Genomic DNA, 26750 nt, shown 5'->3' with positions numbered 1-26750 from the left:
AAGCAGGAGGAAAGGATGTACAACTCCTAAACCTGGAAGTCTACCAGAAGCTCAAACTAACATCTGATGACCTTGCCAAAAGAAACCAGGGCTCCTAACTACCACACGCGGTGATAACTTGACTTTTTATGCACTTCCTGAAGTCATTCCAGCACCCCTGGAGGTGGTCCGCTATGTCAACCACTGGACCATCAACAGCATTTCATTCCATAGCCACTGAGGCAAAAGCCCTTCAGCCCAGGGGCTTGGGAAGAAAGGCTCAATCTTGCTCAACTTGTAAAATCTTTCATAATGGTTTTTTCCTGTGTCAGGGAGTTGTCTGGTTGGCTCTTAAGTCATGACATCAAAACAAAGATCATGTGCTGTCTGTACTTGAATCTGCTATATAATGGCAGGCACAACGCCAGGCACCTAAGCGGTGTTCAGTAAAAACTAGTAGATTGAATTAAGTGCTAGGACAAAATGCAGTAATAAGGGTTAGATAAAAATCTATAGTATTTCTTGAAATGAGTTCCCTGGACGCCAGGGACATTTTTAGAGTTTTGAGTTAACACGGGCTTTTTTTACCAGGGGCAATTTTGCCTCCTTGCTCTACCCATGCCCTCCCTGTCTATCCTAGGGTCACATTTGGCTCACGCTCGGCCCACTTTCCCTTACTTGAGAACAGATCCAACTGTACAGTTCATTAAGGAGAACACATCATTGTATGGAATGGGGAGAAGAGAAGTAGATTTTACATCACACACTACCCAGCAAAGATAGGATAAAGTGTCATTGTAAGCATCTTTGTTCCTTCGCCTTATACCCTCTAAAGTTCCTTACTCTCAACATCCTCAGTCCGTTGAGCAAAACACAAGCCTGATGGATTATCCAACAGCTGTCCAGCTGTTGTTCCTCAAACATGCTCCTTGGAGTGGGTCTCTTCCCCATCCCTCCATAGCTTATCAAGGACTCCCAAAGAGGTCTGCTCCTCACCCACCCAGAAAAAGTCACTTTTCCTTTATGGTTACACCAGAAATAAGGGATTATTCATAGTATTTATTCACCCCCTTTTCTTTATTGCAAAGTCCTTTTCATTATTGCAAAGTTCAACAACCAATAACTTTAACAATGTTAATGATAAAAAGTTGGGAATTAGTTCTAAAACCTTTTTCAATTTTCAGTAATAAATTCCAGTAAATTGTCAATCACTTAAAATTTTCTTAATGAAGCATCAAGGCTCTTTGTTTCAACCTTATCATTGAAAACTACTGAAGGCGTTTGTCCACTTTCTAGTCTAAGGAACATGATAAAACTGGAAGGAAGTAGGCAAGCTTTTCCACTTGGAAAGTGTTGCAATAAATATTATATACAGTTTTTGAGGGGTTAGTTCAGTGGCTATTTTCTCCTACCAACTTATCCTTCCAGTCTGTATAGGTACTGACAGACTCAAGATGTAACACAGAGATTGTTTTTTTAATTTGAATTCTTTAACATTTAAAGACTAGTAGATTTTACATTAAAATCCACATTTCTCCGACCTCTTAAAGTACTGGAAAATCTGGCTATCTTCAAATATAAATTCCTCAGTGGCAACAATCAGCTAAAACTGAGGAATGATTGTCCTGTAGACAGAGAGGGGTTTTGCAGTCTACCACAGTTCCCTCCAATCCCTGCTGCTCACTGACACGGAGGTCAAGTGTCAGATATCATTTGTCATCCCGCTTGCACTGCTGTTTTCCTGAAAGAAGTATTAAAAGGAAGGTAAACCATCATCTGGTTTTGTTCCCACATCTGCCTGGCTCCTGTTGAGTTAGTAGCCCGTGTCCCACTCAGTCACGCCATTGTATAGATGGGGACTTTCCTTATGTGCCTAAATAAAATCCCCAAACAAAAATATCTATTTGCCAGGCTACAAAGTAGGTATAGTATGGTTTAACAGAGTTAACCACATGGTTACTAAAGATGCCACATAATTTACAACTTTGAGCGAAGTTCCCCAGGGGACGAGTGTGAAAACAGGAAAGCAAGTGATCGGGGAGCTCACCTCCCTTGACAGCAGGTAGAGGCAGTGCTTGAGGAATAGTCAATGACTGGCTGCAGATGACTGAGGGTGGAGTCGGGTTTTCACAGGCTTCTCCGCACACCTCCCTGTTACCAATAACCCCAGGGTTAGAACTCCCTAGAGTAATGACTCAGCTTGTGCTACATGTCGAGAATGACTTCAGCCTTTTTCTTTTTAACCAGTACATAGTGGGGGACAGCGGTGTGCAGATTCAGTCATTGGGGCTCCAGCCTGTACAGTCAGGCTGGTCAGGAGTTTCTTGCAGCATCTGTTAACAGATATATTTTATACAATGTGAGGACTGATTATTAGTCATTTTAGAGATGAAGAAACATGATTAAGTAATCTGTCTGTTGTCAAATAGCTAGAAAAGGGCAGAGGTGAGAATCGCACCCTGTCTGTCTCTATCAAAAAAGCCCGATCATTTTCTCACCATGATACAGAGGCAGCAAAGGCCTGGAACTTCAAAATGATAATATATAAATCTTAGATGCTCCGTTAGTTACTGCATCATAGACATGGCCAACCTCAACCTCATAGCTCATAATTCTTCAGCAATATTTATAAAACTTAGTTGTTAAAAGCTAGATTCCCCCAGGATGTTGAGCATATAGGTGGCTTTAGGCCAAACGCTTTCCAACTTCAGCCATAGCAACAGGAGTTGCAAAATCAAGGGCTGCAGAATGAAATCTCTGGGAACTAATTAGCTGAGCTCCCAGAGCTCCTGTGGTCTATAGTCACTCCTCACCTGTTGATCTCAGACCATGTTGATAATTTCGACCTGAGACAGATCATTTGGCCTAACTCTATGGCTGAAGAAAATGTTCAGAGAATAATTTTTCACTTGAGATTTTTCATTGAATAGTGTGAGGTCTCCTTTTTTGGAGAAAGGAAGATGGTCTGTCATGATTTAGCACTAGGGTCTAAGCAATAATGCAAAGCAAATATGATCTGGGCTCAGATTTTTCCCCATAGAAGATAATGATGAAAAAGGCCACTTGGTCAAACTCCATTACAAATCTATAGAAATCAAAATAGTATGGTGTTGGCATAAAAACTGACACTAAGATCAATGGAACATAATAGAGAGCCCAGAAATAAAGCCACATCTATATAGTCAATTAATCTATGACAAAAGAGGCAAGAATATACAATGAGAAAAGAAGAGTTTCTTCAACAAATGGTGTTGGGAAAAATTGAACGGCCACATGCAAAAGAATAAAATTGGACCACTATCTTACACTAACCACAAAAATGAACTCAAAATGTATTAAAGACTTGAACATAAGATCTGATGCTATACTCCTAGAAGGAAACAGGCAGTAAGCTCCTTGATACAGGTGCCGGTGATGGCTTTTTAAAATCTGACACCAAAAGCAAAAGCAACAAAAACAAAAATAAAGTGGAACAATATCAAACTAAAAAGCTCTGCTTAGAAAGTAAAACCATCAACAAAATGAACAAGCAACTTACTGAAAGGATGAAAAGCATTTATAAATATCTGAGGAGGGGTTAATACCCAAAATAGGTAAAAAACTCAATGGCAAAAAAAAAAAAGAAATTAAAAAAAAAATAAACCCAAATAAAAAACAAAGTTCTGAATAGATATTTTCTCTAAAGAAAACACACAGATATCCAACAGGTACATGAAAAGCTGAAATGGAAATTGAAACCACAATGAAGTATCATTCCACATTTGTTGCAAAGGCTATTATCAAAAAGATAAATAATGACAAGTTTTGGCAAGGATATAGAGGAAAAGGGAACCCTTATGCACTGTTGGTGGGAATGTAAACTGGTGCAGCCACTATGAAAAGCAGTGTGGCATTTCTCAAATAAAAAACAACAAAAAAACTACAATTTGATTCAGCAAGTCCATTTCTGCGTATTTATCTGAAGAAAATTAAACCACTACCTTGCCGAGATACATGAACCCCCATGTTATAACCAAGAAATGGAATAACCTAAGTTTCCACGGATGGATGAATGGATAAAGAAAATGTGATAACACACATGCACAGGGAATATCATTCATCCAGAAAAAAAGAAATCCTGCTATTTGTAACAAGATGGATGAACTTTGAGAGTATTGTGGTAACTGAAATAAGCCACACAGAAAACAAATATTGTATAATCTCATTTATATAGGAAATCTAAAATACATACATACGTACATACATACATACATAACAGATGGATGGTTTCCAGCAGAGGCAGGTGGTGAAGGGTATAGGAAGTGGGTAAAGGGGGTTAAAAGTTACAAATTTCCAGTTATAAATAAGTCATGGTGATTTACATTAATGTATGGCATGGTGACTATAGTTAACAATAAGCATATTTGAAAGTTGCTGAGAGAGTAGATCTTAAAAGTTCTCAGCACAACAGAAAAAAATTGTAACTGTGCAAGGCAGTGAATGTTCACTAGACATATTATGCTGATCATTTTGCAAAATGTACAAATATCACATCACTGTGCTGCACACCTAAAATTAATATAATGTTATATGTCAATTATATAGCATTTTTGTAAGAAAATAAGAGCTACACTAGATTCCACAGAGTTTCCCTTATTGAGAAGTTGATGTTAATAGTCCTCTAACAGGCATTCTTAATAAATGGTAAAAAATTTTTTAAAAATTAATTTTTCTTGGCACTCTCCACCTGGTTCCCTTTGAAAGTGACAAGATAAGTCAGTTGCTTAACTCTACATTATTGAAGAAATTCTTTTATCCATTGGGCTGGATTATCAATACTACTGATTATACAGCTATCACTCAGAGAGCTTAATAGCTCTGCAGTGTCTATAGGGGGGACTATTATTACCCCCAAGTTATAGACGAGGAAGCCAAAGGGACTAACAAACCTAAAATCACCCAGTAAGCAGCTGAACCACAAAGCTGAGCCTACGTCATCCAACTCTGAAGCCCAAGTTTAAAGACTACATCAAGTAACTGAGGAGCCAGTTCCAGTACTCCATCCTTTACTCTGCTCTTTCTAACTCATTAGAGCTTAGAGCAGGAGTCAGCAAACAAATCATGGCCCACCAGATGGCCACAAAGCCTAAAATATTTACTATCTGACCCTATACAAAAAAATGTTAAAAAGTTCCCGATTCTTGGCTTAAGGGAATGGTAAACTAAATCCCAAATGTTCCATTCTGTTTACTGAGTTCTCTATAATACTTGGGACCAGAGGATTCTATGGCTTGTTTTTGATTCATTAAATATTTTTTATTGACCCTAAGTAATAAAATAGTTTGGGGGGAAGTAAATAAAAGCTAAAGTGCTGTGGTTTCAAATATTTACCTCCTGGGTCATTGCGGGGCTGTTGGTTAACCAAAGCCCCGGAGGGTTTTGCCTGCCATGAAGAATTTGGCCAGCGGGGCTGACCCACTGAGTGTAGATAAAAGTGCTCTATGGCTTCTCTTTGTCCATGATGAGGGGGGATTTGAGGGCACCCTTTCAACAGCTTGCTGCCAAACTGGAAACTAGCTGTTTAGATGGCTGCCAGCATGCTAAGCCAATAGAAACAGTGACAAAGAGGGCAGTAAGTAAGGCAATGAGTAACTACTCATTTTCTTCATTGTTTTCAAATGTAGCAAGTGGTGTTTGGTAATCCTCACGTAAAACAGATAAGCGCGCCATCCCAGAAGCTGGGAGTTCTCGAGTCATAAAGCACGTGGTGGTCCAGAATCAGGTCTTTCCACGGACACAAGAACGTGCCAAGATCTTACCAATACAAAATCATCACACAACCTAGTTAGGGTCAAAACAAAAAATCTGCCCTGGCCAATGTGGCTCCGTTGGTTGGAGCATTGTCCTATAAACTGAAAGGTCATAGGGTTTGATTCCTGGTCAGGGCGCATGCTTAGGGTGCAGGTTTGGTCCCCAGTCAGAGTGCATATGGGAGGCAAAATATAGATGTTTCTCTCACATCAATGTCTCTCTCTCTCTCTCTCTCTCTCTCTCTCTCTCTCTCTCTGTCCTTCCCCTCTCGCTCAAGGCAATGAAAAAAAAAATGTCCTCTGGTGAAAATTAAAAAAAAAAAAATTTGATGAGTCTTTATGGTCTCACTCTATTTATGTGGCAAAGATTTCTCTGTAAAATGAGGCATTGGCAATGAATATCTCTACAGTTGCTTCCAGCTGTATGAATATGTGGAATGGAAGCTCCACTAAGCATAGAAATAATCCTGGAATATATTGCTGACTATTACTCATAATTCATTATAGCTCATTTATCCTATTGGCGTTATTATAATTATCATCTATGTTATCACTGTTATTATCCTTGCTTACAGCATAGATGATAATAATAGCCAGCATTTGTTAAATACTTTGAATGTACCAGAGATCATTTGTTGAGGTCTCTGGAGTACACATGAACAGAACATTCTATGCTCTGCCTATGCTTTCTATCTTTTAGACTAGAGGTCAGCAAACTATAGCTGTGGGCCAAATCTGGCCCATTACCTGTATTTGTAAACAAAGTTTTATAAGAACACAGCCAAGCTCATTATTTAGCTATTGTCTACGGTTGCTTTTGCACTATAAGGGCAAAGTTGGATAGTTGCAGCAGAAACTCTAAAACTGTTTTCTAGCCCCTTACCAAAATAAGTAAACAAACAAACAAACGCACCTTGCAGACCCCTACTCTGCACAGCTGCTGCTCTTGCCTACCTAGTATCACCTTACTACTCTTTTGGTTAGAGCCTCGGGGCTTCCCCCAGGACACCTCCCCTCTTATGCCTGTGTTCTGGGTACAGCTGACCCATTGCCCATCTCAGGCCTGGCAAATCAAGACTCTCCCTCCCCATGGCCACAAATATTCAATGAGATTGAATATTTGGGTGGGATTGTGAGATTCAGCCCTAAGAATTTTGCTGGAAATAATGAGAGGGAGAGTTTCTTTTTGCTGAGATTTTTGAGCTGCTAGGATGCAAGTCCAGAGCTGCCAAGAGCCTGCAAGGAAATGACCTGCCAGGATTTGAAGACAAAGAGAGATGGAGAATGAAAGAGATCTGATGATAAGATTTTAGCCTCTGGCTCCAACTGTGACTGAAGCTACTTCTAGACTTTTCAGCTAATAAAACAATACATTGTCTTGTTAGTTTAAGTCAGATTAAATTAGGTTTCTGTTACTTGCAAGAAAAACAAAACAATCCTTTGAAATAGACATAGTTATTTTCCATACTAGGACTTACCTGCCCAATGTCACATAGCTAATGAATGGCAGAGGCTAGGGCCCAGGTCTACAATGAATATAAACTGAAAGGAAGGAAGGATAGATAGATGGATAGGTGGGTGGATGGATGGATGGACGGATGGATGGAGGATGGATGGATAATTAGTTAGATAGATAGGTGATAGATAGATGATAGATTAAAAACTACACACTTACATTTTTGTCTACAAAGATTACAGATAATATTTCTGGAAGGTCCACTGGAGAACAAGTAAATGGGCCTCTCAGGTAAGAGGGAGACTCACGGAGTCATTGCACACTCTTAAGCACAGTGTGAATGGTTTACCATGTGTTTATTACTGTTTCAATGTAAGAATTAAATATAAGAGGGAATTACCAAAATATTTCATGACAACTCCTCTTGGTTTCCTCCCCTAATGTCCAGAACCCCTTTCCTCAGGCTTCCTGTTTAAGCTTTTTCCTCTGAGACTTTGTTACAAAGGCCATTGCGTAATTTACCCTGATGTGAGTTCTACTCACGTGTCACTTCACTGAGCAGAGAGGAGGAACTCGTGCCAGGTAAATAAGTTACAGGGGACCTGCTATTTTTGGGTCTGCCCCAGCTCAAAGGTAAAGGAAAGAGGGTGGCATTAAAGTCCAAAGTTTCAGCCACCAAGCCTCTAGTCTGTCTGGGCACAGCCAGGTCCAGCACAGAGTTTTGTTTCCCTGGTTGGTGTCAGCCTGGCTCCCAAGTCACTCAAAGTCCTCAAAAAGTTCTGAGCTCCCTGTTGACTTTAGATCAGTCAGTGGACAAAGTTTAAGACTTCAAAAGAATGGCATACAAAACAGAATGTGATTCTGCATCAGTCCATGCCCCGTGACCCAGAGACATACCCACCCACCCACCCACCCACCCACACACACGTTTCATTGTAAGAACATGGGTCTGCTGTAGAGCCAATGCTACCTCTCTCTTGTTCTATGATCCTCAGCGCCTCACTTTCATCCTGAAAGCTTCAGTTTCCTTTTTCATCCAAGGAAGAGGATTGTAGAGAAGACTATATTGGATGCAATAATTTCTGCGATGTTACTTGCCACTAATAACCATACTGTCCTTTCTTATTTCCCCTTTCCCTTTGGCGATTTCAGAAATAAGGGAATGCTTTGTAAAGAATTCAATTGACTGAATGACAACAGAGACCTCTGTCCACATGAACTTTAAAACTTAGAAAACTCTGCAGACACTGCAGTGACACTCTGATCTCTGCACTCTTATATAACAAGTTACATAAGGGCCATCTTATTCCCCAACATGCCCTCTCAGATTACGATGTGCAGGCTAAGGTCAGAGGAAATTATGTAAGTATAATCCCCGGAAATCAGCACACAAAGCAAGGACCAGTTCAAGAAGGAAACCAGCATGTTAACGTGAATCTCTCAGAAGCCAGAAACTGCTAAGCACCATAAAGCACAAGTTGAATACATCTGGTTGAGAGTCGGGGAGGAGACTGTCAAAATATTTTTTAATGGTACATCAAGGTACCAAACAATCTAAATAGAGACTGGGACTACAAGAGACCAGGTTTTGAAGGTCACCTGCAAGGCGGCATCTTAACCTGTTAAGTGCTGCCTTCCAGGGAGATGGGGTGAGGGGCCAAAGAAGCAGGGGGAGGAGCAAAGGAATTGACACCTGGGGTGGGGGCACTTTATGAACAAGTATGAAAATACTTCAGTATTTTAACCACCAGCTGCCTCTCAGCCCTGGAGGAGACACAGTTCTGAAATAGTCCTGGTAATGGAAATGTTTGAAACCATGTCAAAGAAACACCAACATATGAAGCATCATATGCAATACACAAAAACATTCTCATTCACCTTGGAAATCAGGGAAAGGTAAATTAAAACAATTTTGGCACATCAGATTGACAAAACTTTTCAGTGATAACATCTACAATTGGCAAGGACATGGAAAAATGAACGTGGAAACCTAAATTGGTAAGACAGGGGTGGAGGGAGGGTTGATTTTGGTAGATTCTGTCAAAATTAGAAGTATACAATACTCTTTGACCACCCCAGCCCAAATACTTTTCTAAGTATCTGTCCTAAAGAAATGAGTGTGTGCACAAAGAGGTGTATTCTTTGCAGAATGTTTGTAACAGTAAAACCTGAGGAGTAGCCACAATTCCATCAATAGGGGGATAGCTGAGTATCTGTTACATTTTAATGCAATGCAAGACCAATGCACCTGTTAAAAAGAATGATGTATCACTCTATGTACTGACATGGAATAATGACCAAGATATAGATACATAAAAATTCTATATGCACCTGCACATTTATTTATGCATGGAAAGAAATTCTAGAAGAAGCAAAAAACTGTTTGCAAGGATTAACTTGGTGAATGGAAGAAGGTTTTAGCCAGGTATGAAAGGGGGCTTTTAAAATATAGGGTGGGGAAAAATTAGGTTTACAGTGGTTCATATGGAAAATAATAATTAATAAATAATAATACAAGAATAAATATTGTGTTTTACATACTCAGAACTGTAAACCTACTCTTGCCCTATGCTATTTTTTTGGTTTGTTTTTTTTTTTTTTGTAGATTTTGACTTTTCATACAATGCTATATTCATGTATCATGCTGTATAATTAAATTTTATTTTGAGGCATGGTGAATCAGCTATCTAAAATGTTTGGAAGAGAACAGTATATATTTTTAATGCAGGAAACTATTAATTTTTTAAAAGAAGCTATGGTTTATTAAAAAAGGTTATTGGGAGGTCCTCAGCTCTGTGTGCTGAAGTGACTGTTAAGCTCACCCATCACAGATATTGATAAAAGATAATCTCTGTTTGAAATGATTCTGAGGTTTACACTCAAGAAACAAAGCAAATAACCTGTCCAGAAGGGATCAGGCTTTATTTCTCTCGAGGGAATATACCTCCTGGAAGAGCGTGGCACCTTTTAGTTTCCCCTTTAAAATGAGATGAAATGCAGAGTCTCTTTCCCTAGTCTCATTCTACTGCCCCTCGATCAGAAACAGAGGCAGCTGTGTCCCATTCACACGGGACTTCATGCATCAGAAGCAGCAGCCCACGCTGGTCTTGGCCACTGCAGTCTAACCCTGGGACGTCTCCTCCAGAAAGGAATAGCGATTGCAGGATGCAAGTGGACTTCCACCACCATCTTTCTCTGACACATTGTACAACCTCAAACAGGCCACAGAAACCCACCTCGATGTGCCTTGTAATGTTAGTACAGCATCTTCAAATGAGGACAACCCATCATCTGTGCAGCAAAATAATAACAATTAATAACAATAATAATAATACCTGTACACCGGGATCAGAGCCCTTCTACACACACACACACACACACACACACGCACACAGATCTGGTATATTTGAAAAGACTGATGATCTTAATAATAGATACACCAACATTGTGAAGTTCCTAGAAGACTTCTGCCTAAACATCCACTGTAGTGCTCAGGTGACCATTTCACAACAGGTGAAATATTTGGGACCCCAGGTACATTCCTGAGAAGTGGCTTCACGGAGAACTTAGACCCTTGTTTTCTATCACTATTTTTTTTTTTACATCTGAGACATAAATGTGATCAGAATTATTAATTTGTTCATTCATGCATCCATTCAGTAGATATTCACTGAGCTGGGCTTGGTACTGATTTACCTGTGACAGATACAGCAATGAACACAATAGAGGCCTAAATACTAAAGGGGGAGATTGTAAACAAATGATGTCATATAATGTTGTGACTACTGTAAAGAACAATGAAGTGATATAGTGGTGAGCAGGATAGTGAGCATTATTTTATATATGGCAGTCCAGAGGGTGACATTCAATCGGTAACAAAGAAAGGAGGGGTGACCATGTCGAATCTTGGGGAAAAGTATTCTGAGAGTGGGAACAGCAGGTGCAAGGAACCTGAGGCAGAGGCACGCTGGTCAAGTCTAGGCACAGCAAAGGGGACCTCACTCCACTGCCCACAGGCAAAATTCCGGGAGTGCCTGCTTAATGAGACTCTCCCTGAAAATGCACATACAGAGAAGTTCCCCTTACAGCGTAGGACCCCTGAAGCCCGTTATCCATGGCCCTTGGTTAACAACCTTTATTCTGCTCCAACCACTTAAGATCGTTCCTCTGCCATAGCAGCTCCAAAAGGCCGAGTCCTGGAGGCCATGGGTGAGTGAGAGACATTGAGGAGGCCACATGCATTCTTTGAATAATCTGCTGGTTCTGAATTTCTAAAAGAGTAGGAGGCCCTGCCCTGAGTTTGGGGGACGGAGAAATTCACCCGGGGCAGTGAAGAGCACAACCGTGGGCCTGCACGCCTCGCCTCTGTCTTCGGGAGACCTGAGCACCTGATCAGATCAGATTCCACTCCTGCTATTGGTTGGAAGTGACCCCTAGAGGTTGTGGGAGAGTGAAACCACTCCCTGCGCTTGGTGTCTCAGACAGAGAGCGAGTAAACTGACAAATACTCTGGGTTTGTCTCCCAGTAAGGTTTTGAATGCCCCCCAAGCAAACAATTAATAATGGTAATTTTAAAAACATAAGTAAGTTGACTTAAGCAGCGCCGAATCCAAGCAACCCACTCCAGGACGCTCGCTGCGCCTGTTTCTCATTCTGGCTTCCCGCGAGTCCCCACCGGCCTCTCCGTGTTAAGACCATCACGCCCAATAATTCTTGCTAACTACCAGGGCTCCAATTACTGCTTCACTATAAAACACTTCATAAAACGTGTGGACTTGGCTCCTGCTTTTTGCAAACACAGTCTGGCCCTTTCCCCTTCCTCCGAGTCCCGAGGAAACCCAGGCCTCGTGCCTGCTACTGTGTCCTCTGATGACTGTATCCGCCCCGCGGAGGGGCAGCAGGGTGATTTCATTTCCTGATCACACACCCTGAGAGACTCGCTGGGTGCCAATCATGACACCATTCAGGAAGGCTGGAGCCTCCCTGAGAGGCTGCTGGGACTGGGAGGGACCAATGGGAACAGGCAGGGGGAGGGGCGTTGAAACTTACACCCCACCCCCTCCTCCTGGGCCACCTGCACCAAGAAATACGCAAGGAGGGCAAGGCGCAGTGGCTGGCAGGGTTTTAACTATGATCCCCTTACCCACCAGACTCTTTCCTAGTCTCTTAGAAAAAAATAAGAAAATAGTTTTATAGTATGTATTTCAGGTTACATAAATAACATACACCTTGTTTACAGAAAGGTATAAAAAAAGAGTTCAAATCATAGTAAATCTTGTTGTCAGAGAAGTCTAAGTAGTAGCCAAAGTTTATGCCAAGCATTGTTTACCGTGCTTTACATTCATTTAACTCATTTTCTCATTGAAACCTCACAACCACCGCATAAGGGTGGCATTTTGAAGACCCACTTTCCAGGTGAGAAAATCAAGGCACAGAAACAATTAAATAACTTGCTCAGGTCTCATCATTAGTAAGCAGAGGAGCTGAAGTTCAAATGCAGACCCGTGTTCTCCATGCATTTTAACTAGGACTGCTTTCTACCTGAGGCTCCCCCCTCCTGCCGCAACAGGGTCTGGCAGAGCAAAGATGTCTCCCTCCCTTGGCCTCCACAGCTGGTCCTCCTTCTTCCAGCCCTCCAGCCTTTGGAGAGCTTCCCGGAGGACCACATATTCACCAGGGTCTACAGCAGCCCACTCAGAGTGTGTTGAGCATCTAGGAACCACACAAGACTGTGGGTGGACACAGTGACCGGGACCCAGCCTTTGACCGCAGGCAGAGATGTGACATAAAAACCAGAGCGACTAACAACAGAAATGTCACCAGACTCTAGGCGCTGTGAGAGCAGGTTCCTATGGTCTTCACTGAGGGTTCCTAGGAGGTGCTCAGTAACTGTTTGTTGAATGACTGAAATAGTATGGTCAGAACCTCAGCCTGTTACGCAGGCTCTCTTCTGAAATAATAAAGTCAGAAATTACCTTCCAGGTGAAGTGACAGTTCAGCTGAAACCAGGAGGCTTGCTTAGATCTAACAAAGCAGAAAGAAGGGGCAAAGGATGTGCCAAGAAATGGGGGCAAGCCCCCTATACTGACTCCACACACCTTGAACGCCGGCTAGAAGAAGAGCATGTGGTCACAGCAGGTTCTGTGGGCAGGAGCAGAACCTGAAGGGAAGTTGGAAAGATACATAGATTCAGACCATACAGATCCCCCAATGCCCAAGGAAGTTAGTTAGACTTGGAGAAAAGACATGTCTGAAGGCAAATATTTGAGAGTTAACTACTTCAACTGAGAGAATGGGCAAGAAAAAAGTTCTCAAGAAGGATAAGAGTTGAATCTTGAAAAACAGCTACCTGTGGGGGAAGAGAAGGAAAAATAACTATCCATAACTCAGACAGAAAGGAGCCATGAGAGAGTAGAGGCAGGAAGGTGTCGTAAGGAGCAATCTTAGGGGCTTCCCCAACAGCAGTGTTACTTTGGAACGCCCCCACTGAAGTCGTCTACTAGTTGCACTGGACAGATGTAGCAACTCTGCACATTGGCTCTCCTGAACACTATCCATCTCAGTGGCCTTTGGACCACCTTAAATACAAGAATGGATTACAAGCTGATTTCATGTCACGGGCAAAACCCAATCCATTAGTAGGTTCTGCCCGGAGCAATGTGTTGAGTGTTCTGAAGCTGAATCCAGATTCAAAGTGAATGAATTCTGTGATTGATTAGCAGTATTTTCCACGGACACAAAATTGTGCCGTGGCCACATATGTGACCATATTTACCATCCTTGCATTCAGTAATTAGCATTTACTTTATTTCTTAGATCCAGGCCCATTTAGAGCAGAGACCGTCATGTTTTCCTTTGTGTCAGCCCCCTGCTAGGTAGACACTGGGGAAACATGATCCTTGTGCTCAGCACGTTTGTTAAAGAAATGATCAGACTCCCTGGTTCCTAAGTAAAATAAAGACAGAGAAGCTGGATGCTGTGAGCTTTAGAAATGCAGAAGAGGCAGGAAGGCCCTCTTTCCCTGAAGCCAGCTTCCCATTCTGACCCTGCCTAGAGCCAGACTCCCTCTGACAGGTCTGGGCTCCCCCTGGATGGAGGCGGGGGTCATTCTTGCTCTGGAACAGTGCCCAGCCCCCGAGGACAGCTTCCGGGCAGTGTTACTGGAGGAGGAGTTACTAACACAGCTCATGAATCCTGGAATTGAGGAGCAGAGCCTCAGTAGGTACAGCCTGTGAGCCAGGCTACCAGGGAAGCATTCCGCAGACATGAGTGCACACAGCAGGGGCAGGCCTGGATTGGCTTCCCCTGGGGCTGGTGAAAGAACTGTCTACCACCTTGCAACACCGGAGGGTTGGGCCAGCAAACACTCATTTCTGAGGGTCGCCTCTCAAGTAATTATTGATGACCAAACCCAAGAGTCCTCTTTGCTGTCCCCCAACCCTCAGCAGGGTACCTCATGGGGGCAAAGATATAGTAAATTAGGCAGAAACATTGCATTTAAAGAACGCCTCAGTATATGGAGAAGAAGGCAAGCAGGTGAGAAGTTAGGGTCCAGGAGATAAATGACATTCTAGGAGGCGAGAAGAGGAAGCAAATGTGTAATTGTTCAAGGAACCGATGTAGACACGCAGCAGGGTTGATGGAGTTATGAAGACCAAGAGGTTGATGGACATTTTGAAACAGAGGCCCGAGGAGAAAGGATGTGTGCCAGGTTTGGAGGCTGTAGGTAGACTTCCCACGGGGGAGAAAGGAGAGAGGAGACATCAGGCAGAAGAAAAAGAGAACAAAGCTCAGAGACAGGAAGGGAAAGGCAAGCTTCAGAAACAGGTGGAATATTGTGGGAGGCGAATCTGGGAGCAAGATTCAAAGCAGAGACATGAATAAGGTGGGGGCAGGTATCACAGGAACCCAGGTAGTGAGGGATGAAGCTTGGATTACTGTGTGAGCTATACAGTTGAAAAGAAAGATAAAACACCAAGGCCACATTGAAAGGGAGAGTCCAGAAGAAATCAAAGATGCGGAGGCCACGAGGAACAAGAAATTCAAGGAAATGATGGATTCAGGGGCAATTTCCCATGAGTCCTTGGAAACGTGGATTCTTTTGGTGGCCTACAGACCCCCAAATCTCCTCCAGCAAATGCCCAGGGCTTGGAAATCAATAACCCAGATGGTTTGTTCTTGTGAAACCTGTGGAGCTCAGGGAGTTCACAATTTAGCAGCTGTAAAGGCCATTCTAGTCCATTTTGTACTGATTTTTTCCAGGAGAGGGCACAAGTCCCATATCTGGGATGGTTATGAACAGGGTCTCTGGAGGCATAAAGACCTAGATACAAATCCCAGCTCCACCTCTTACCTGCTAAGAAACCTGAGGTGAATTCTCAGTGTCTCTGAACCTTGGTTGTTCTCCTTCAGGAAATGAATGCCCTGAAGGGGCTCTTCGTGCAAAGGGCTCGGTAGGGCACCCTCACGTGGTACAAACTAAGGAGCTCTCTGCCAGGAACTTCTGGGAAATATGGGAGGCTCAATGCTAACTTGCTAGAAATGCAGACTGACAATCAATGACAAGTGGACCGTCTCCCAATCTCCCAGAACCTAAAAGGCCGAGTGAGCCTGTAACTCATTAACTCTTCGTGTTCTAGTTCCTTACCACAGTCAAGACACCAAACACCTCTTTCCACCCTTGTTTTGTCGTACAGGATGGGGGGGTCAGGCTAGAGGAGAGAAGATGGTATCAACATTTCCTGAGCACCTACATTGATTTCAGTATGGTTCTAGCCATATCACAGACTTTATTTACCTCTTCTAATCCTTACAAAAGCTCAGAAGGTACAAATGTGCACCCTGGATTAAGAGAGAAGGTAAAAAGAGGCTGAGTTTGTGAAACTTGCCCAGGGTCCCAGAGCTAATAAATTGCAGAGCTGGGATTCAAACTCAGGTCTCTCTGACCATCTCATGCTGTGTCCTGGCTCCTGGCTCAGGACTTGAGCCAGGCCTGAACCCTAGGCACCAGGGGCTCTTTCCACAAAAGCACACTGGGGTAAGATTTTATCCCAGGTTTTGAACTGGAGGCCCTTAGCTGAAGAAACAAACGTTTTGATGATTTATTCCAAAACTCTTAGCTGCCCCATCAATCCTGATTGGGAAGATGTCTGACTGGGATTAGAGTGTCTCTCAGGTCCGTTCGCAGACCTTGGGGTGGATGACTCTATACCAAGCATTGAAGGCACCCTCTCAACCCACAGCCTGGAAAATACCAATGGAAGGAGCTTTTGGATTCTATTCTTTAACCCCCTAAACCTTGAACCCATCCTCTCTCTGGAAAAATGTGCAAAAGCCCACCAACATTTTTATTTCCATATAGAGATTTTCTTATAGAGTGACCCTATCTACCCACTATCCTCATATAATGGAATCAGCTGACCCAGCCTCCATTTGAGAGATTAATTATAATAATATACTAATGATTACTAACATGTACTGAGTGCTTAGCTCTCCTCTAATAACCCAATGAAATAGATATTATCATTAGTTCCACTTCATAGATGGGAAAACTGAGCTGTAGAGGGATAGATAGGTTAATTAAAGTCAGGCAGCCGGTTAGTGACACAGACTGAATCCAACACAGAAATATTTTCCTTGGGAGCCCACGCTCTACCCACTGTCTAACGTTTTCGCCAGGGAGGCTGAGGTAATTCCCATTCCTTCTCCATCACCCCCACGAACCCGCACTCCTTCCCTCTCACAGACAGCACAGAAGCTCCTTCTGGGACCGTGGAGTCTGCCTGAACAGACATTCCAGGCCAGAACATCTTCCTGTCCACGTGGACAAGTGGGCTGCCATCTCACCCACTCAGCCCTGGCCCCAAGGAGCTTAATAAGCTAAAACCAGTCTGTTTTCAAGTAATATTTCATGACCTCATGAGATAGAATATCTCTGTGAGAAATTTGCACGTACATTTAAAATGTAAGACAGAAAACTGCATAGGATCGCAGTTTTATAAAAACTGTACATTGTATTGAGGTGCAAAATAAAAAGGCACACAAGTTTTCCAGTGGCTGTTTGGAATGCTGAGATGCTGGGTGGTTTTTTAATCTCCTTATTGATTCTTTTCTTTATGGTCAAACTCCCTACAACAACCATGCATTAACCTTTAGAAAAAGAAAGCAAAAGTTACCAAAATAAGTTGATTGACCATAACAAGTGTCTACAGCACTCAGCGTCAAGACAAAGAACGACTTAATCTATAAGTAACCTCACTGGCACGTGTCCCCTCGCCTCGCCGCTTACACATCATGCCCTGGCTATGAACTCACACCTCCATCTCGCATGACTCTCAGGCCTGCCCCTGATGTGAGAGGGAGTGTCAGCATGTCAGCGGGGGGAGGGGATTACCTTAACCCGTCCATGGCCCCTTTCCAGTCCAAGCCACGGCCTTCTGCAGCGGGAAGGTTTAATGCCTGAAAGCCCAGTGACGCAGCCGGACTATTTTTGGCTGGCAGGCGGGGCAGGTTAGCTCCTTATCCACTCCTGCCCTGGCCGAGGTCACAGAGAGGAGGCTTTTGCACCCTGTCCCGGTGCCAATCCCGTCTTTCTGGAAGCCACGCCAATGCTGCCTCCCGAGGAACCAGCCCGGCTCCAGCTCATTCCTCCAAAGGACTGGCACCATCTCTCCTGCTAATACGGTCACCCCCAGCTAGAACTGTAAAACGTCTTGGGGTGTGGTGTACTCAACCAGAGGGAGAGAGCTGCCCTTGTTTTGTAATACACTGTTAATGGACACGGTTTGCGATAAGGATGAGGCTGAGAGGGTGGGAGTAAGATAACGCCAAAGCGCAGAGTGAGAGAAAGGAATGGGAATTCCGGAGGCTGGGGACGAGTGATCACGGGGGTCGGGGGAAAGGAAGGGTCAGAGCAGGGAGCAAGTGGTCCTATCAACACATTGGGGAGGCCATAAAATAAAATGAAAGACTATCCCAGCTGCTACCAGTGGCCAAGGGACCTTCGATAACAACAAGGACAATAATAGCAACAATAATAATGTTGACAGTCATGACAACTAACATTTGGAATGCACTGACTACAGGAATCCTTCCGAGCACATAATACCCACAACAATCCCACGGGGTAGGGAATACTCTTATCCCCATTTGACAGGTGAAGAAACGGGGGCACCAGAGAGTAAAATAATCTTCCCAAAGTGACACAGTAAGTGGCAGAGCTGTGTTTTGAAATTCTTAGCCTCACTTTGAAACTCTGTTCTTAACCACTTAACTGGACTGACTGTCCTTCCCTCAGAACAGAAATGCCAAAACCTCCAATGTATTCCTCTGGCTCTTTTGTTCTGCAGTGCAAGGTGCCTCCCTGCTTAGACCTCCAGGAATGCCTGCTGTTCGGCCACATGCACAGCCTTGAGGAACTTTTGGGAGCGGGGGAACAAAATGGCTTCCAGGGAGGGGAGGCGGTATTCAGCCTGTGAAGAACGTGACAGAATGGAAAGCAAGAATTCAACAGAAGCTGGGCTCAGGATGGGGGGTGCCTTGGAGAAATGGAAGCTTCCAGGGATTCCTAGAAATGGGAAGAAATGCCCAGCATCCACCTGAATGCAGAATGGGGTCTCACATTGACTTCACTTAAATCATGAAGGACAATAGGATCGCATGGCACACTGGAAGACTGGTGAAATTTTGAGACTGACACTTGAATTTTGATTCTTTATTTTCTTGGTTCTAAGATACCAAGGTTCTAAATATTTTGGTTCTAAGTATTTTTAAAAAATATTTTAATAGTTCTGAAATTGGAATGCATATTATATTCAATATATATGTTTACTATAGTGTTTCTCTTTCTACTTGGAAAACAATTTATTAAATTGTTCAGCTCACAACCATGGGACATTTAGAATGGAGTAAATGCAGATTTTAAGAACCTCTGATAGAAGCAGATGAAGCTGCACTGACTCTCTTGTGCACTTGTCTCTGTAACGATGTGGTTTCCTAGACTCCAACGGTTCATCCAAAGGCACAGAAGCAATTCCCCTCCTCTGCCTCACCTTGAGCACTGCTTACTCATCCTTCTGATCGTGGCTCAAACATGGCTTCCCCTGGGAAGGCTCCCTGACCTACAGGTCTAATTCTACCATAGGTCTAAGTGATAGATTCATGTCTACCAGCCCCCACTTGCTGCACCCCAATGAAGACAGGACTGGGCCATTTTTCCTCACTGCTAAATCACCATTTAAGAGCACAATATGAATTTTTGTAAGTTCTTTGCCTTATGAATAAATTTGAGTCTCTAATTTAGAGCAAGAAAACAAATGATTGATTCCTATTTCCAATGATCAAAAGTTCCTTTCAATCACCTTTGGCAAACATCACCAACAACAGGATAGATATGAACTAACCCTCCAGAGGAGGAGAAATCTTGTCATTTTTCTACCACTACTGGACCATGTTGATATCTAAGCCACTGCCTGTTAAATAATATTTTAAGCTTTATTATTATTTGTGCCTTTTTCTCTACTGGCTCCTAGTGACTGCTTCTTACTCCTATTCCATTTATAAGCCAAAGCTTCACCTGAAAGGATGTTAAATAAATAAAGAACATGACCACAACATTTAGTTCAATGTTAACATGCATCGTAAACCGAGGTAGGAAGCCATCAACAGACATGTTAGAATGGTGATCCAGGTTGTCATCATTAATATTCTTTAAAATCCTATAAGCTTATCAACCATTGAGAAAAATTTCACATTTAGAAGGGTCCTTAGGAACCCATGGGTATGGCAATTTTGCAGATAACAGGCCAAACACACAGTCAGCTACTAGATGATAGAGATGTCCTATTGGTTGCACACTGGGACAAGAGACCCCCTGCAATAAAAAGCATGAAACCAAAGACCCTGTATTGGCCCACTTCTTCAGGTGTGTCTCTTTTGCCCTAGTATGGCGGCTCTCAACCAGGGGCAAGTTCTCTGTAATCTCTGCAGATATTTTTGGTTGTCACAACCAGGAGACTACCAGGATGCTACTCCTAGATAGAGACAGGTACGCTGTTAAACACCTCCCGCAACAAAGAATTCTCTGGCCCCAAATGCCAGTAGTGCCAAGGTGGAGAAACCCTGCCCTTCCAGAAGTCAGAGAGGGCAGGGAGACCCAGGATGAGCACAGGCAAGTCCACACACTTCTCACCGCTGGCCGCAGCACACTCCCCCATCCCACAGCACAGCATGTGGCTTTGCATCACATGCCAAGGTGCTGCCCTGCTGAGACCTGTACACGAGTATGTAGAAGACAGGCGCAGCCCCACCAGAAACACACCACATCTTCCAAGAGCAATGATTTTACTCAGAATTAATTAAAATGCCTTGATTCTAAGATATAGACAGTCCCCATATTCTAATATTTCTGAAAATGGAATGTGACTTATAATTAGTTTATCCCCCAAAAGGCTGTTATGCAATCAATGAAAACTTTTATAAATAATTATATATTAGATCAGAGAAACATGGTAGTTTGAAACATAATGTTGATATTGAAATAAATAAAATAGACCATGGGGCGTGATGTAAAATCTGCTGAATTCCAAGGACAAAACACGAAGCATCAAAGACTTTCTCCCTTGTGCAGGCTCTTTCAGCCAGCGTGGGTTCACACGCCTCCACCTTGTTGGTAGAAAGGCTTCAAGTGTAGACTTTGCTCTCAGGATGTAAAAGGATCAGTGGCCAGAGGGTCAGGGGATGAAACTGACCCTGTTCTGGAGGCCTGTCTCCCTCCCCCGGTCCCCAATTCCTCCCTTCCACGTCCCCACTCCCATCATCCCCAGAGGCCCCTTCTTTGTTCTCTTCCATAACTAGCACCATTTCTGGTGATTAGCACTTGGGGGCATCATGGGGCTCCCTGAGAGAGCGGCACCCTTGGTCCCTGCCTGCTGACCATCTTGTTTCCCTGCAGGGATGCTGCAAATCCACAGGGAGTACTCAGCACACTGGCTTCAAAGTGAGGCCAGTCACAGACACGGATGCAACACTTCTGCTGACTGTCTTCCTGGACAAGCTAGGTAACTCTGTGGACCTCAGTTTTCTCATGTAGAGAGTGACAGGGGATGAATAATAGTCCTGCCCACTACAGACTTATTTTTTCTCTTTAGATATAAATAAAATAATCATATGAAATTCAGAGTACATGGCCAACTGCCTACTACATTTGGTTGGGTCTTTGAGCAGATTGTAAGACAGCCAGTCACAGTGATTCTAAAGCATTTACAGCCTCGTACTTGGCCACGCCTTGGGAGAGTGTTCCTGAGTGGATGGAATGCCATCAAGTAACCTAAGTTGGGGGAGCCTGTGACTTTTTTTCCCAAATTCATCTTCACAAACCTATAATCAACCCATAGAAACCACAAGTTGATTTTTAAAAGGGATATTGTGGGCAAGTGTTGCTTTATTTACAAGGATAAGGCCTTTGACATCTCTCTGGTGTCCCTGGATGGTAGAAAGGCTCAGTCGGAAAGAATTCATTAATGTTCATGTGCTTCTCTAACCAAGTGTTATGGCTGAGCATGTGCTAAGATTGCTAAGGCTCCAAGCAAGTCCAGGGCTCACCCAGATCTCTGGGCAGGATGCCTTTGGGTGGGATGTGGGCCAAAAGGGGGTGCATTCCAAGACAGCTGCTTTTGGTCAGGAACATACTGCAACTTTTCTGTCTGGAGCAATAAAATTCAAGGACCGTACTCCATCACTTGAAAGGACATTGGTTCTGAAGACATAGAATATGATTGATCTCTTGTTCAGGCTTGTCTGGAAACATTAAGAGTGAGTAGGTGAATGGCAATGAGAGAGATAAAATTTCTGACAGTTTGGGAAGAAGATAAAAAAAAGAAAAAAAACTAGGGGAAGTGAAAATAGAAGCAATCCTTGTTTTTTCAGAACTTTTCCCAAGCTGAAAGTCACTATATTAATTTTATTACACAAGTAGAAACTAATTTTCTAATAACATACTATGCATATTATTTATTTAGGTAATAATTAGCTTGTTACTCATTTAACTTACACATTTTTATTATAAGGATTATATGCATCTCATATTATAAAAAGGTAAGAGTTTTAAAAAGTAAAATTCAAACCTATTTAACTCAGTTTTAGATCCCTATTAAGGGAGAAAATACAATCACTTTCATCAGACATGATTAGAGCTTTGTGCAAACAGAAGTCATGGGTGACAATATCAACTGGGTTTAGTTTTTCTGGAAATAGGTAAAAAGTATTATAAATCTGCTTATGTTCATGGATCTGGTACCTCATTTTGGAAATATGGTGCTTGGGACAATCTCCAAGAAAAATAAATTCGAAGATGATCATTTGCAGTATTATTAATAAAACAAGATAATGGGAAATAACCCAGTTTAATCACAGCAAAAAAGTTAAGCAAATGATGCCACAGCAATAGTGAAGTATAATAGAGCCATTAAAAGATATAATGTCATCCATATTCCCATATTGCAACCTAGTGAGTGTTCATAAAGTAGGTCCTATGCAAGGCCCACACAATGTACGAGCAAACTAAGAAAAGAACTTAGAATAAGAATTTATAGTAAAATGGTTTAAGTTCTTTTCCTTGAAAGAAGGAGGGGGTTGGCAACCTAAAAAGCAAATATAAGACTAAAGGTATACACCATGATGTCAAATATGTATTGTCATGTATTATGACCAGAGGGAGATGCAATTCAATAGTGATTATCTCCAGTCAGAGGAATTGAAAGTGATTTTCCCCCTCATTTATACTTTTAAATATTTAACAATTTGCTCCACTCAGTATGTAAAACTTTTGTCATTGTAATATCAATCCCTTTTAAAAATGTAACTATACGGGGATTGGCAGAGGTGGGCAAAGTTGGGGAAAGTGGGGACATCTGTAGTAGTGTCAACAATAAAATTAAATTAAATTAAAAAAATTATAAATTCATGAACATTGAGGAATAAGTTTTAAACAGTGAGAAGAAATGGGTGAAAGTATAAACAGAATAAGTAATTTACATTATTGTTAAAAGGAAAATCATGAGGCTTTTCACAACTCTGTATCATCCACAATGCCAAGCACATACCAAAAAAACCCCTCTCTCAAAATCCAACTTTTCCACACTTTATTACTTAAATTATTGCTACCAACAGTTTCTGCTTCCTTTGACTTATTTTTTTTTTACCATCTTTTTGAGTTTCTGAAAACAGGAATCAACATGTAAAAGGATGGAGTATTTGAATATTGTCCCAATTCTGGTAAACCCAAAAACTGTGCCCAAAATATAGTGAACACTCAATAGATATGTGCTGATGGACTAAATGAATAGCAGCTATTTTCTTTCCAGTTCTGAAGGAGGAAAGAAGCAATTTGAAGCCATTTGAATAAACAGCAAGAAGAGCTGATGATCATTGTCACACTCACGTTCTGTGATACAAGAGGAAAGGGAAATGCTTAATAGGGTCCCCATGTAGAATATTAGACCAAATACCTTGTATGATTTAGCAATATCACAAAATACCTTTCCACCATAAAACCAAGCCGGCGGGCCTTCCCGCCACACCAAGCACACCACTTACACCTTTGTCTCTGAATAGGCACCATAATAGCTTTTGCAGCATAAGTTAACTGGCTTGGCAGTACATTCTTGATAAAGTCATTCACATCACCCTGCTCTCACAAGTGGACCTACAGTTATCACACACAGGTAAATGGCAGAGGTGGGATTTGTGGATTGAATGCAGAAGATGTATTTTTAAGGATGATGTCTCATACTTCCTGGCTGTTTAAGTTCTTCAAGATGTAATCACAGATGATGATTTTGTACAAGGTACAGCTTTTCCAACTTATCACTGAACATCTTAAGAATGTGTTATTTAAGTAATCATTGAAAAGTGGGAAATTCTATATGGGAAGGCATAAATATCATTTATCCATTCATTGATTCATTCAATGTACATTCATTGAGAACCATACCAGGTGCCTGGTATATCGTTAGGCACTGGGGTGTGAAGTCCTACACATTTTATCCACCATCCTGAGATATTGCGGAATCAGTTTTTTCTCTGGTAAACATTAAATTGGTAAAATTTCCAATTTTTTACTCTTTTTTTTTCCAAATCTTTACAATTCTGGGGAAGACCTGGTTCACAGGAGGAAGCTCACATTATTTCAACCACTGGGAGAAGCTCTGAGTCTCTTATAACAACCTACGGTCCCACCATTTCACGCCTCCTCTTTCTCCAGGAATATAAAGCAGTCCCTTCCTCCTCATGGGCCCTCCCAGCCCACCGCACCCCACCCAGGATTTCTGACCTGACCATCCTCTTGTCTCCAGGAGCGCGCTGGCCACCAAGTAGCGCGGCAATGAGCTGTCTTTCATCAGGGTCCTGAGGGACCTTGGAGGAAAATCTGTCAGGTGCTTTCAAGTTTACCCAATGTTTTGATGTCAAAGAAGTAACAAACTGTTTATTGACTGTTGTCATTTATTTGACTGGTGAGCTCAAGGCCGCTAAGTGTTTGTTTGAACATTGGGAAACTATGGGAGTTAAAGACCACATGGGATCATCTCAGGCCTTTGATGTCCCTCTCCTCTCCTTAAGCAAGAACTGTGGCTGTTTAGAGGGAAAAGGGAGTAGAGGGCAGGTGGAAGTGGGCAAAGGAGTGGCAGGGCGGGGCAGGAGTGAAGACAGAGAGAACCTTTGCTTGGGGTGTTGGGCGATGGGCTGATGGGCTGTGTGCAGGTGATCATGACTGAGTTGTGCACCGGACATCTGTATGGTTTTGTGAACCAATGTGACTACAATAAATTCAATTAGAATAATTTTTTTAAAAAAGCTGCATCTCTTTACTCGCCAAGTTTTGTGAATTTCCATTTGGCTATACCAGCAGCTCATTGGTGCCCCTCCCAGCCAGCCATTCTGTGACTAGATGATCCTCCTTTGTCAGGTGCCTTCACCCCTCTTTTGCCATCCTTCCAGCCACCCGTGATCATTAATTAACCATTTTAACCTTGGCAGCCTTGTTCCCTGGCACTGAACCCCGACTCAGGAAGGTACTTTGTCTTTAACCTCTAATTCCCAATGTAAATGAAAGGAGCCCTTTGTTTGTAAGGTCCAGGGATGTCCAGCCTTCCAATCTTTTCTCTGTGCTTCCATTCCAAATGCTCTATAGCTTACTTCAGTTATGGATTCTGTCAAGGGACTTCTGGGGTTTTTTTCCTAACTAGATGTAAAATGAAAGATCAACTAATTGTTTTGAAGTAGATTGGAAGGCCAGGCCCCACATCACCTTCGATGGCTTCTGTGGATAACAGCACCATTTCTCAGAATGTGTCCCTCCGAACACTAATCCCCAGAGGGTTCCTGGATACAAAGGTGAAGGGACGGAGTAAGACTGGAAGGAGCTGCTCCCCCTTGAGGCTCACAATGTGTGTTAGCGCATTAAAGGCTTTGAGAAGTTCAGCAGGAAAGAAATGTGCTCAACCAAGCCATGCCCAAGGTCCCTGGAACCCAGAACACACTTTACTTTTTGTTTTGTTTTTCTTATGTAGATTACATACATAGCATAGATTTAGAGATGCAAGGCACACACTCTGGGAAGCAATGATCTGCTATATGTAGACCAAGAGGGCTTGGAACTTAAGCTACATGTGGTAGGAAGGAATAATAATAGGCTTTGGGTCCAAGATTAATAGGATTCTGGCCTCCTTGAACTATACTCTGACTGCAGATTAGTATAGAGAATGGAGACTCAGTTCTTCTCAACGGGGACAGGTGGTGGTGGGGAAGGGGCCAGGGAGCTATCTGAACCATTATCTAACCCAGACAGCAGACATCCAAGCAGTTTTGCAGGTGACCAAATGGAGTGCTTGCCACCGTGGGGCCTTCACAGGATCCCTGTATCCTGACGTCTTGAGTCCTACTGTATCTATGGTTCCTTCAGAAGCTGCTTCTGGCCCTACTGTGAGCCATTTCAATCCCAATCTGAAATTTACACAAGAACTATTGCATCTGGGAAAGGACTGTATTTAGTTAGTCCCTAATTCCAGCCACAGAGAATTATGTAGCATGCAGGGGATATCTTTTGGAGTTTCCTATCCTACTTCCACCACTCATGAGCTGTGTGATATTGGTCAGATAACTTAACAACTCTGAACCTCAGATACCTCATTCATAAAGACAGATTAAAATTAATAATACTATCTTATGGGATTGTTGTGAAAGTTAAATCAGCCAATATACATGAAGGTACCTAGAACATAGACAGCATGTAGCATGTGGTAACTATTATTATTATCATCATTACTGATTCATTCCACAAATATTTCTCAGGCAAAATAGTTCTCATTGCCTCTGTGAGTCCCTACTGCCCTTTAAGAAATTTGCCTATTGAGAATTGCCACAGCAAGTCCACATTGCACTGGATCTGCAGACATTATGATCTCCTTGGCAGCTTGACTACATGCAAGTTCTCCTAACTGCAGCATCCACAGCCTCTCTTGGTGACATTT

The 26750-nt window shown here is 42.5% G+C and overlaps 1 protein-coding gene across 10 annotated transcripts in view; it reads right to left on the bottom strand.

Annotated features, from left to right (window-relative positions):
• SLC1A2 (solute carrier family 1 member 2) overlaps window positions 1-26750 on the bottom strand; it is a 138690-nt gene that overhangs the window by 65616 nt on the left and 46324 nt on the right. Inside the window, exons 1-2 of one of the 10 annotated variants that reach the window (XM_054585903.1) lie at window positions 24554-24677; window positions 2027-2130 (exon numbers count right to left, since the gene is read on the bottom strand). The exons of 3 other annotated variants lie outside the window; for them this stretch is intronic. In XM_054585903.1, coding sequence (XP_054441878.1) covers window positions 2027-2130; window positions 24554-24561 — 112 coding nt within the window. In that variant the 5' untranslated portion in view covers window positions 24562-24677. Of the gene's footprint in view, window positions 1-2026; window positions 2131-10460; window positions 10482-15577; window positions 15641-17617; window positions 17638-24553; window positions 24678-26750 lie in introns of those variants that run through there. 6 more of the 10 variants (XM_054585907.1, XM_054585905.1, XM_054585911.1 and 3 more) reach the window with 6 other exon arrangements.

This window comes from Pteronotus mesoamericanus, unplaced genomic scaffold (assembly GCF_021234165.1).
Source record: "Pteronotus mesoamericanus isolate MK-2021 breed Mesoamerican mustached bat unplaced genomic scaffold, CSHL_Meso_final contig_90, whole genome shotgun sequence".
NCBI classification, from domain to species: domain Eukaryota; kingdom Metazoa; phylum Chordata; class Mammalia; order Chiroptera; family Mormoopidae; genus Pteronotus; species Pteronotus mesoamericanus.
The sequence above is the reverse complement of the archived record's forward strand: the minus strand, read 5'-3'. Positions and strand labels throughout refer to the sequence as shown.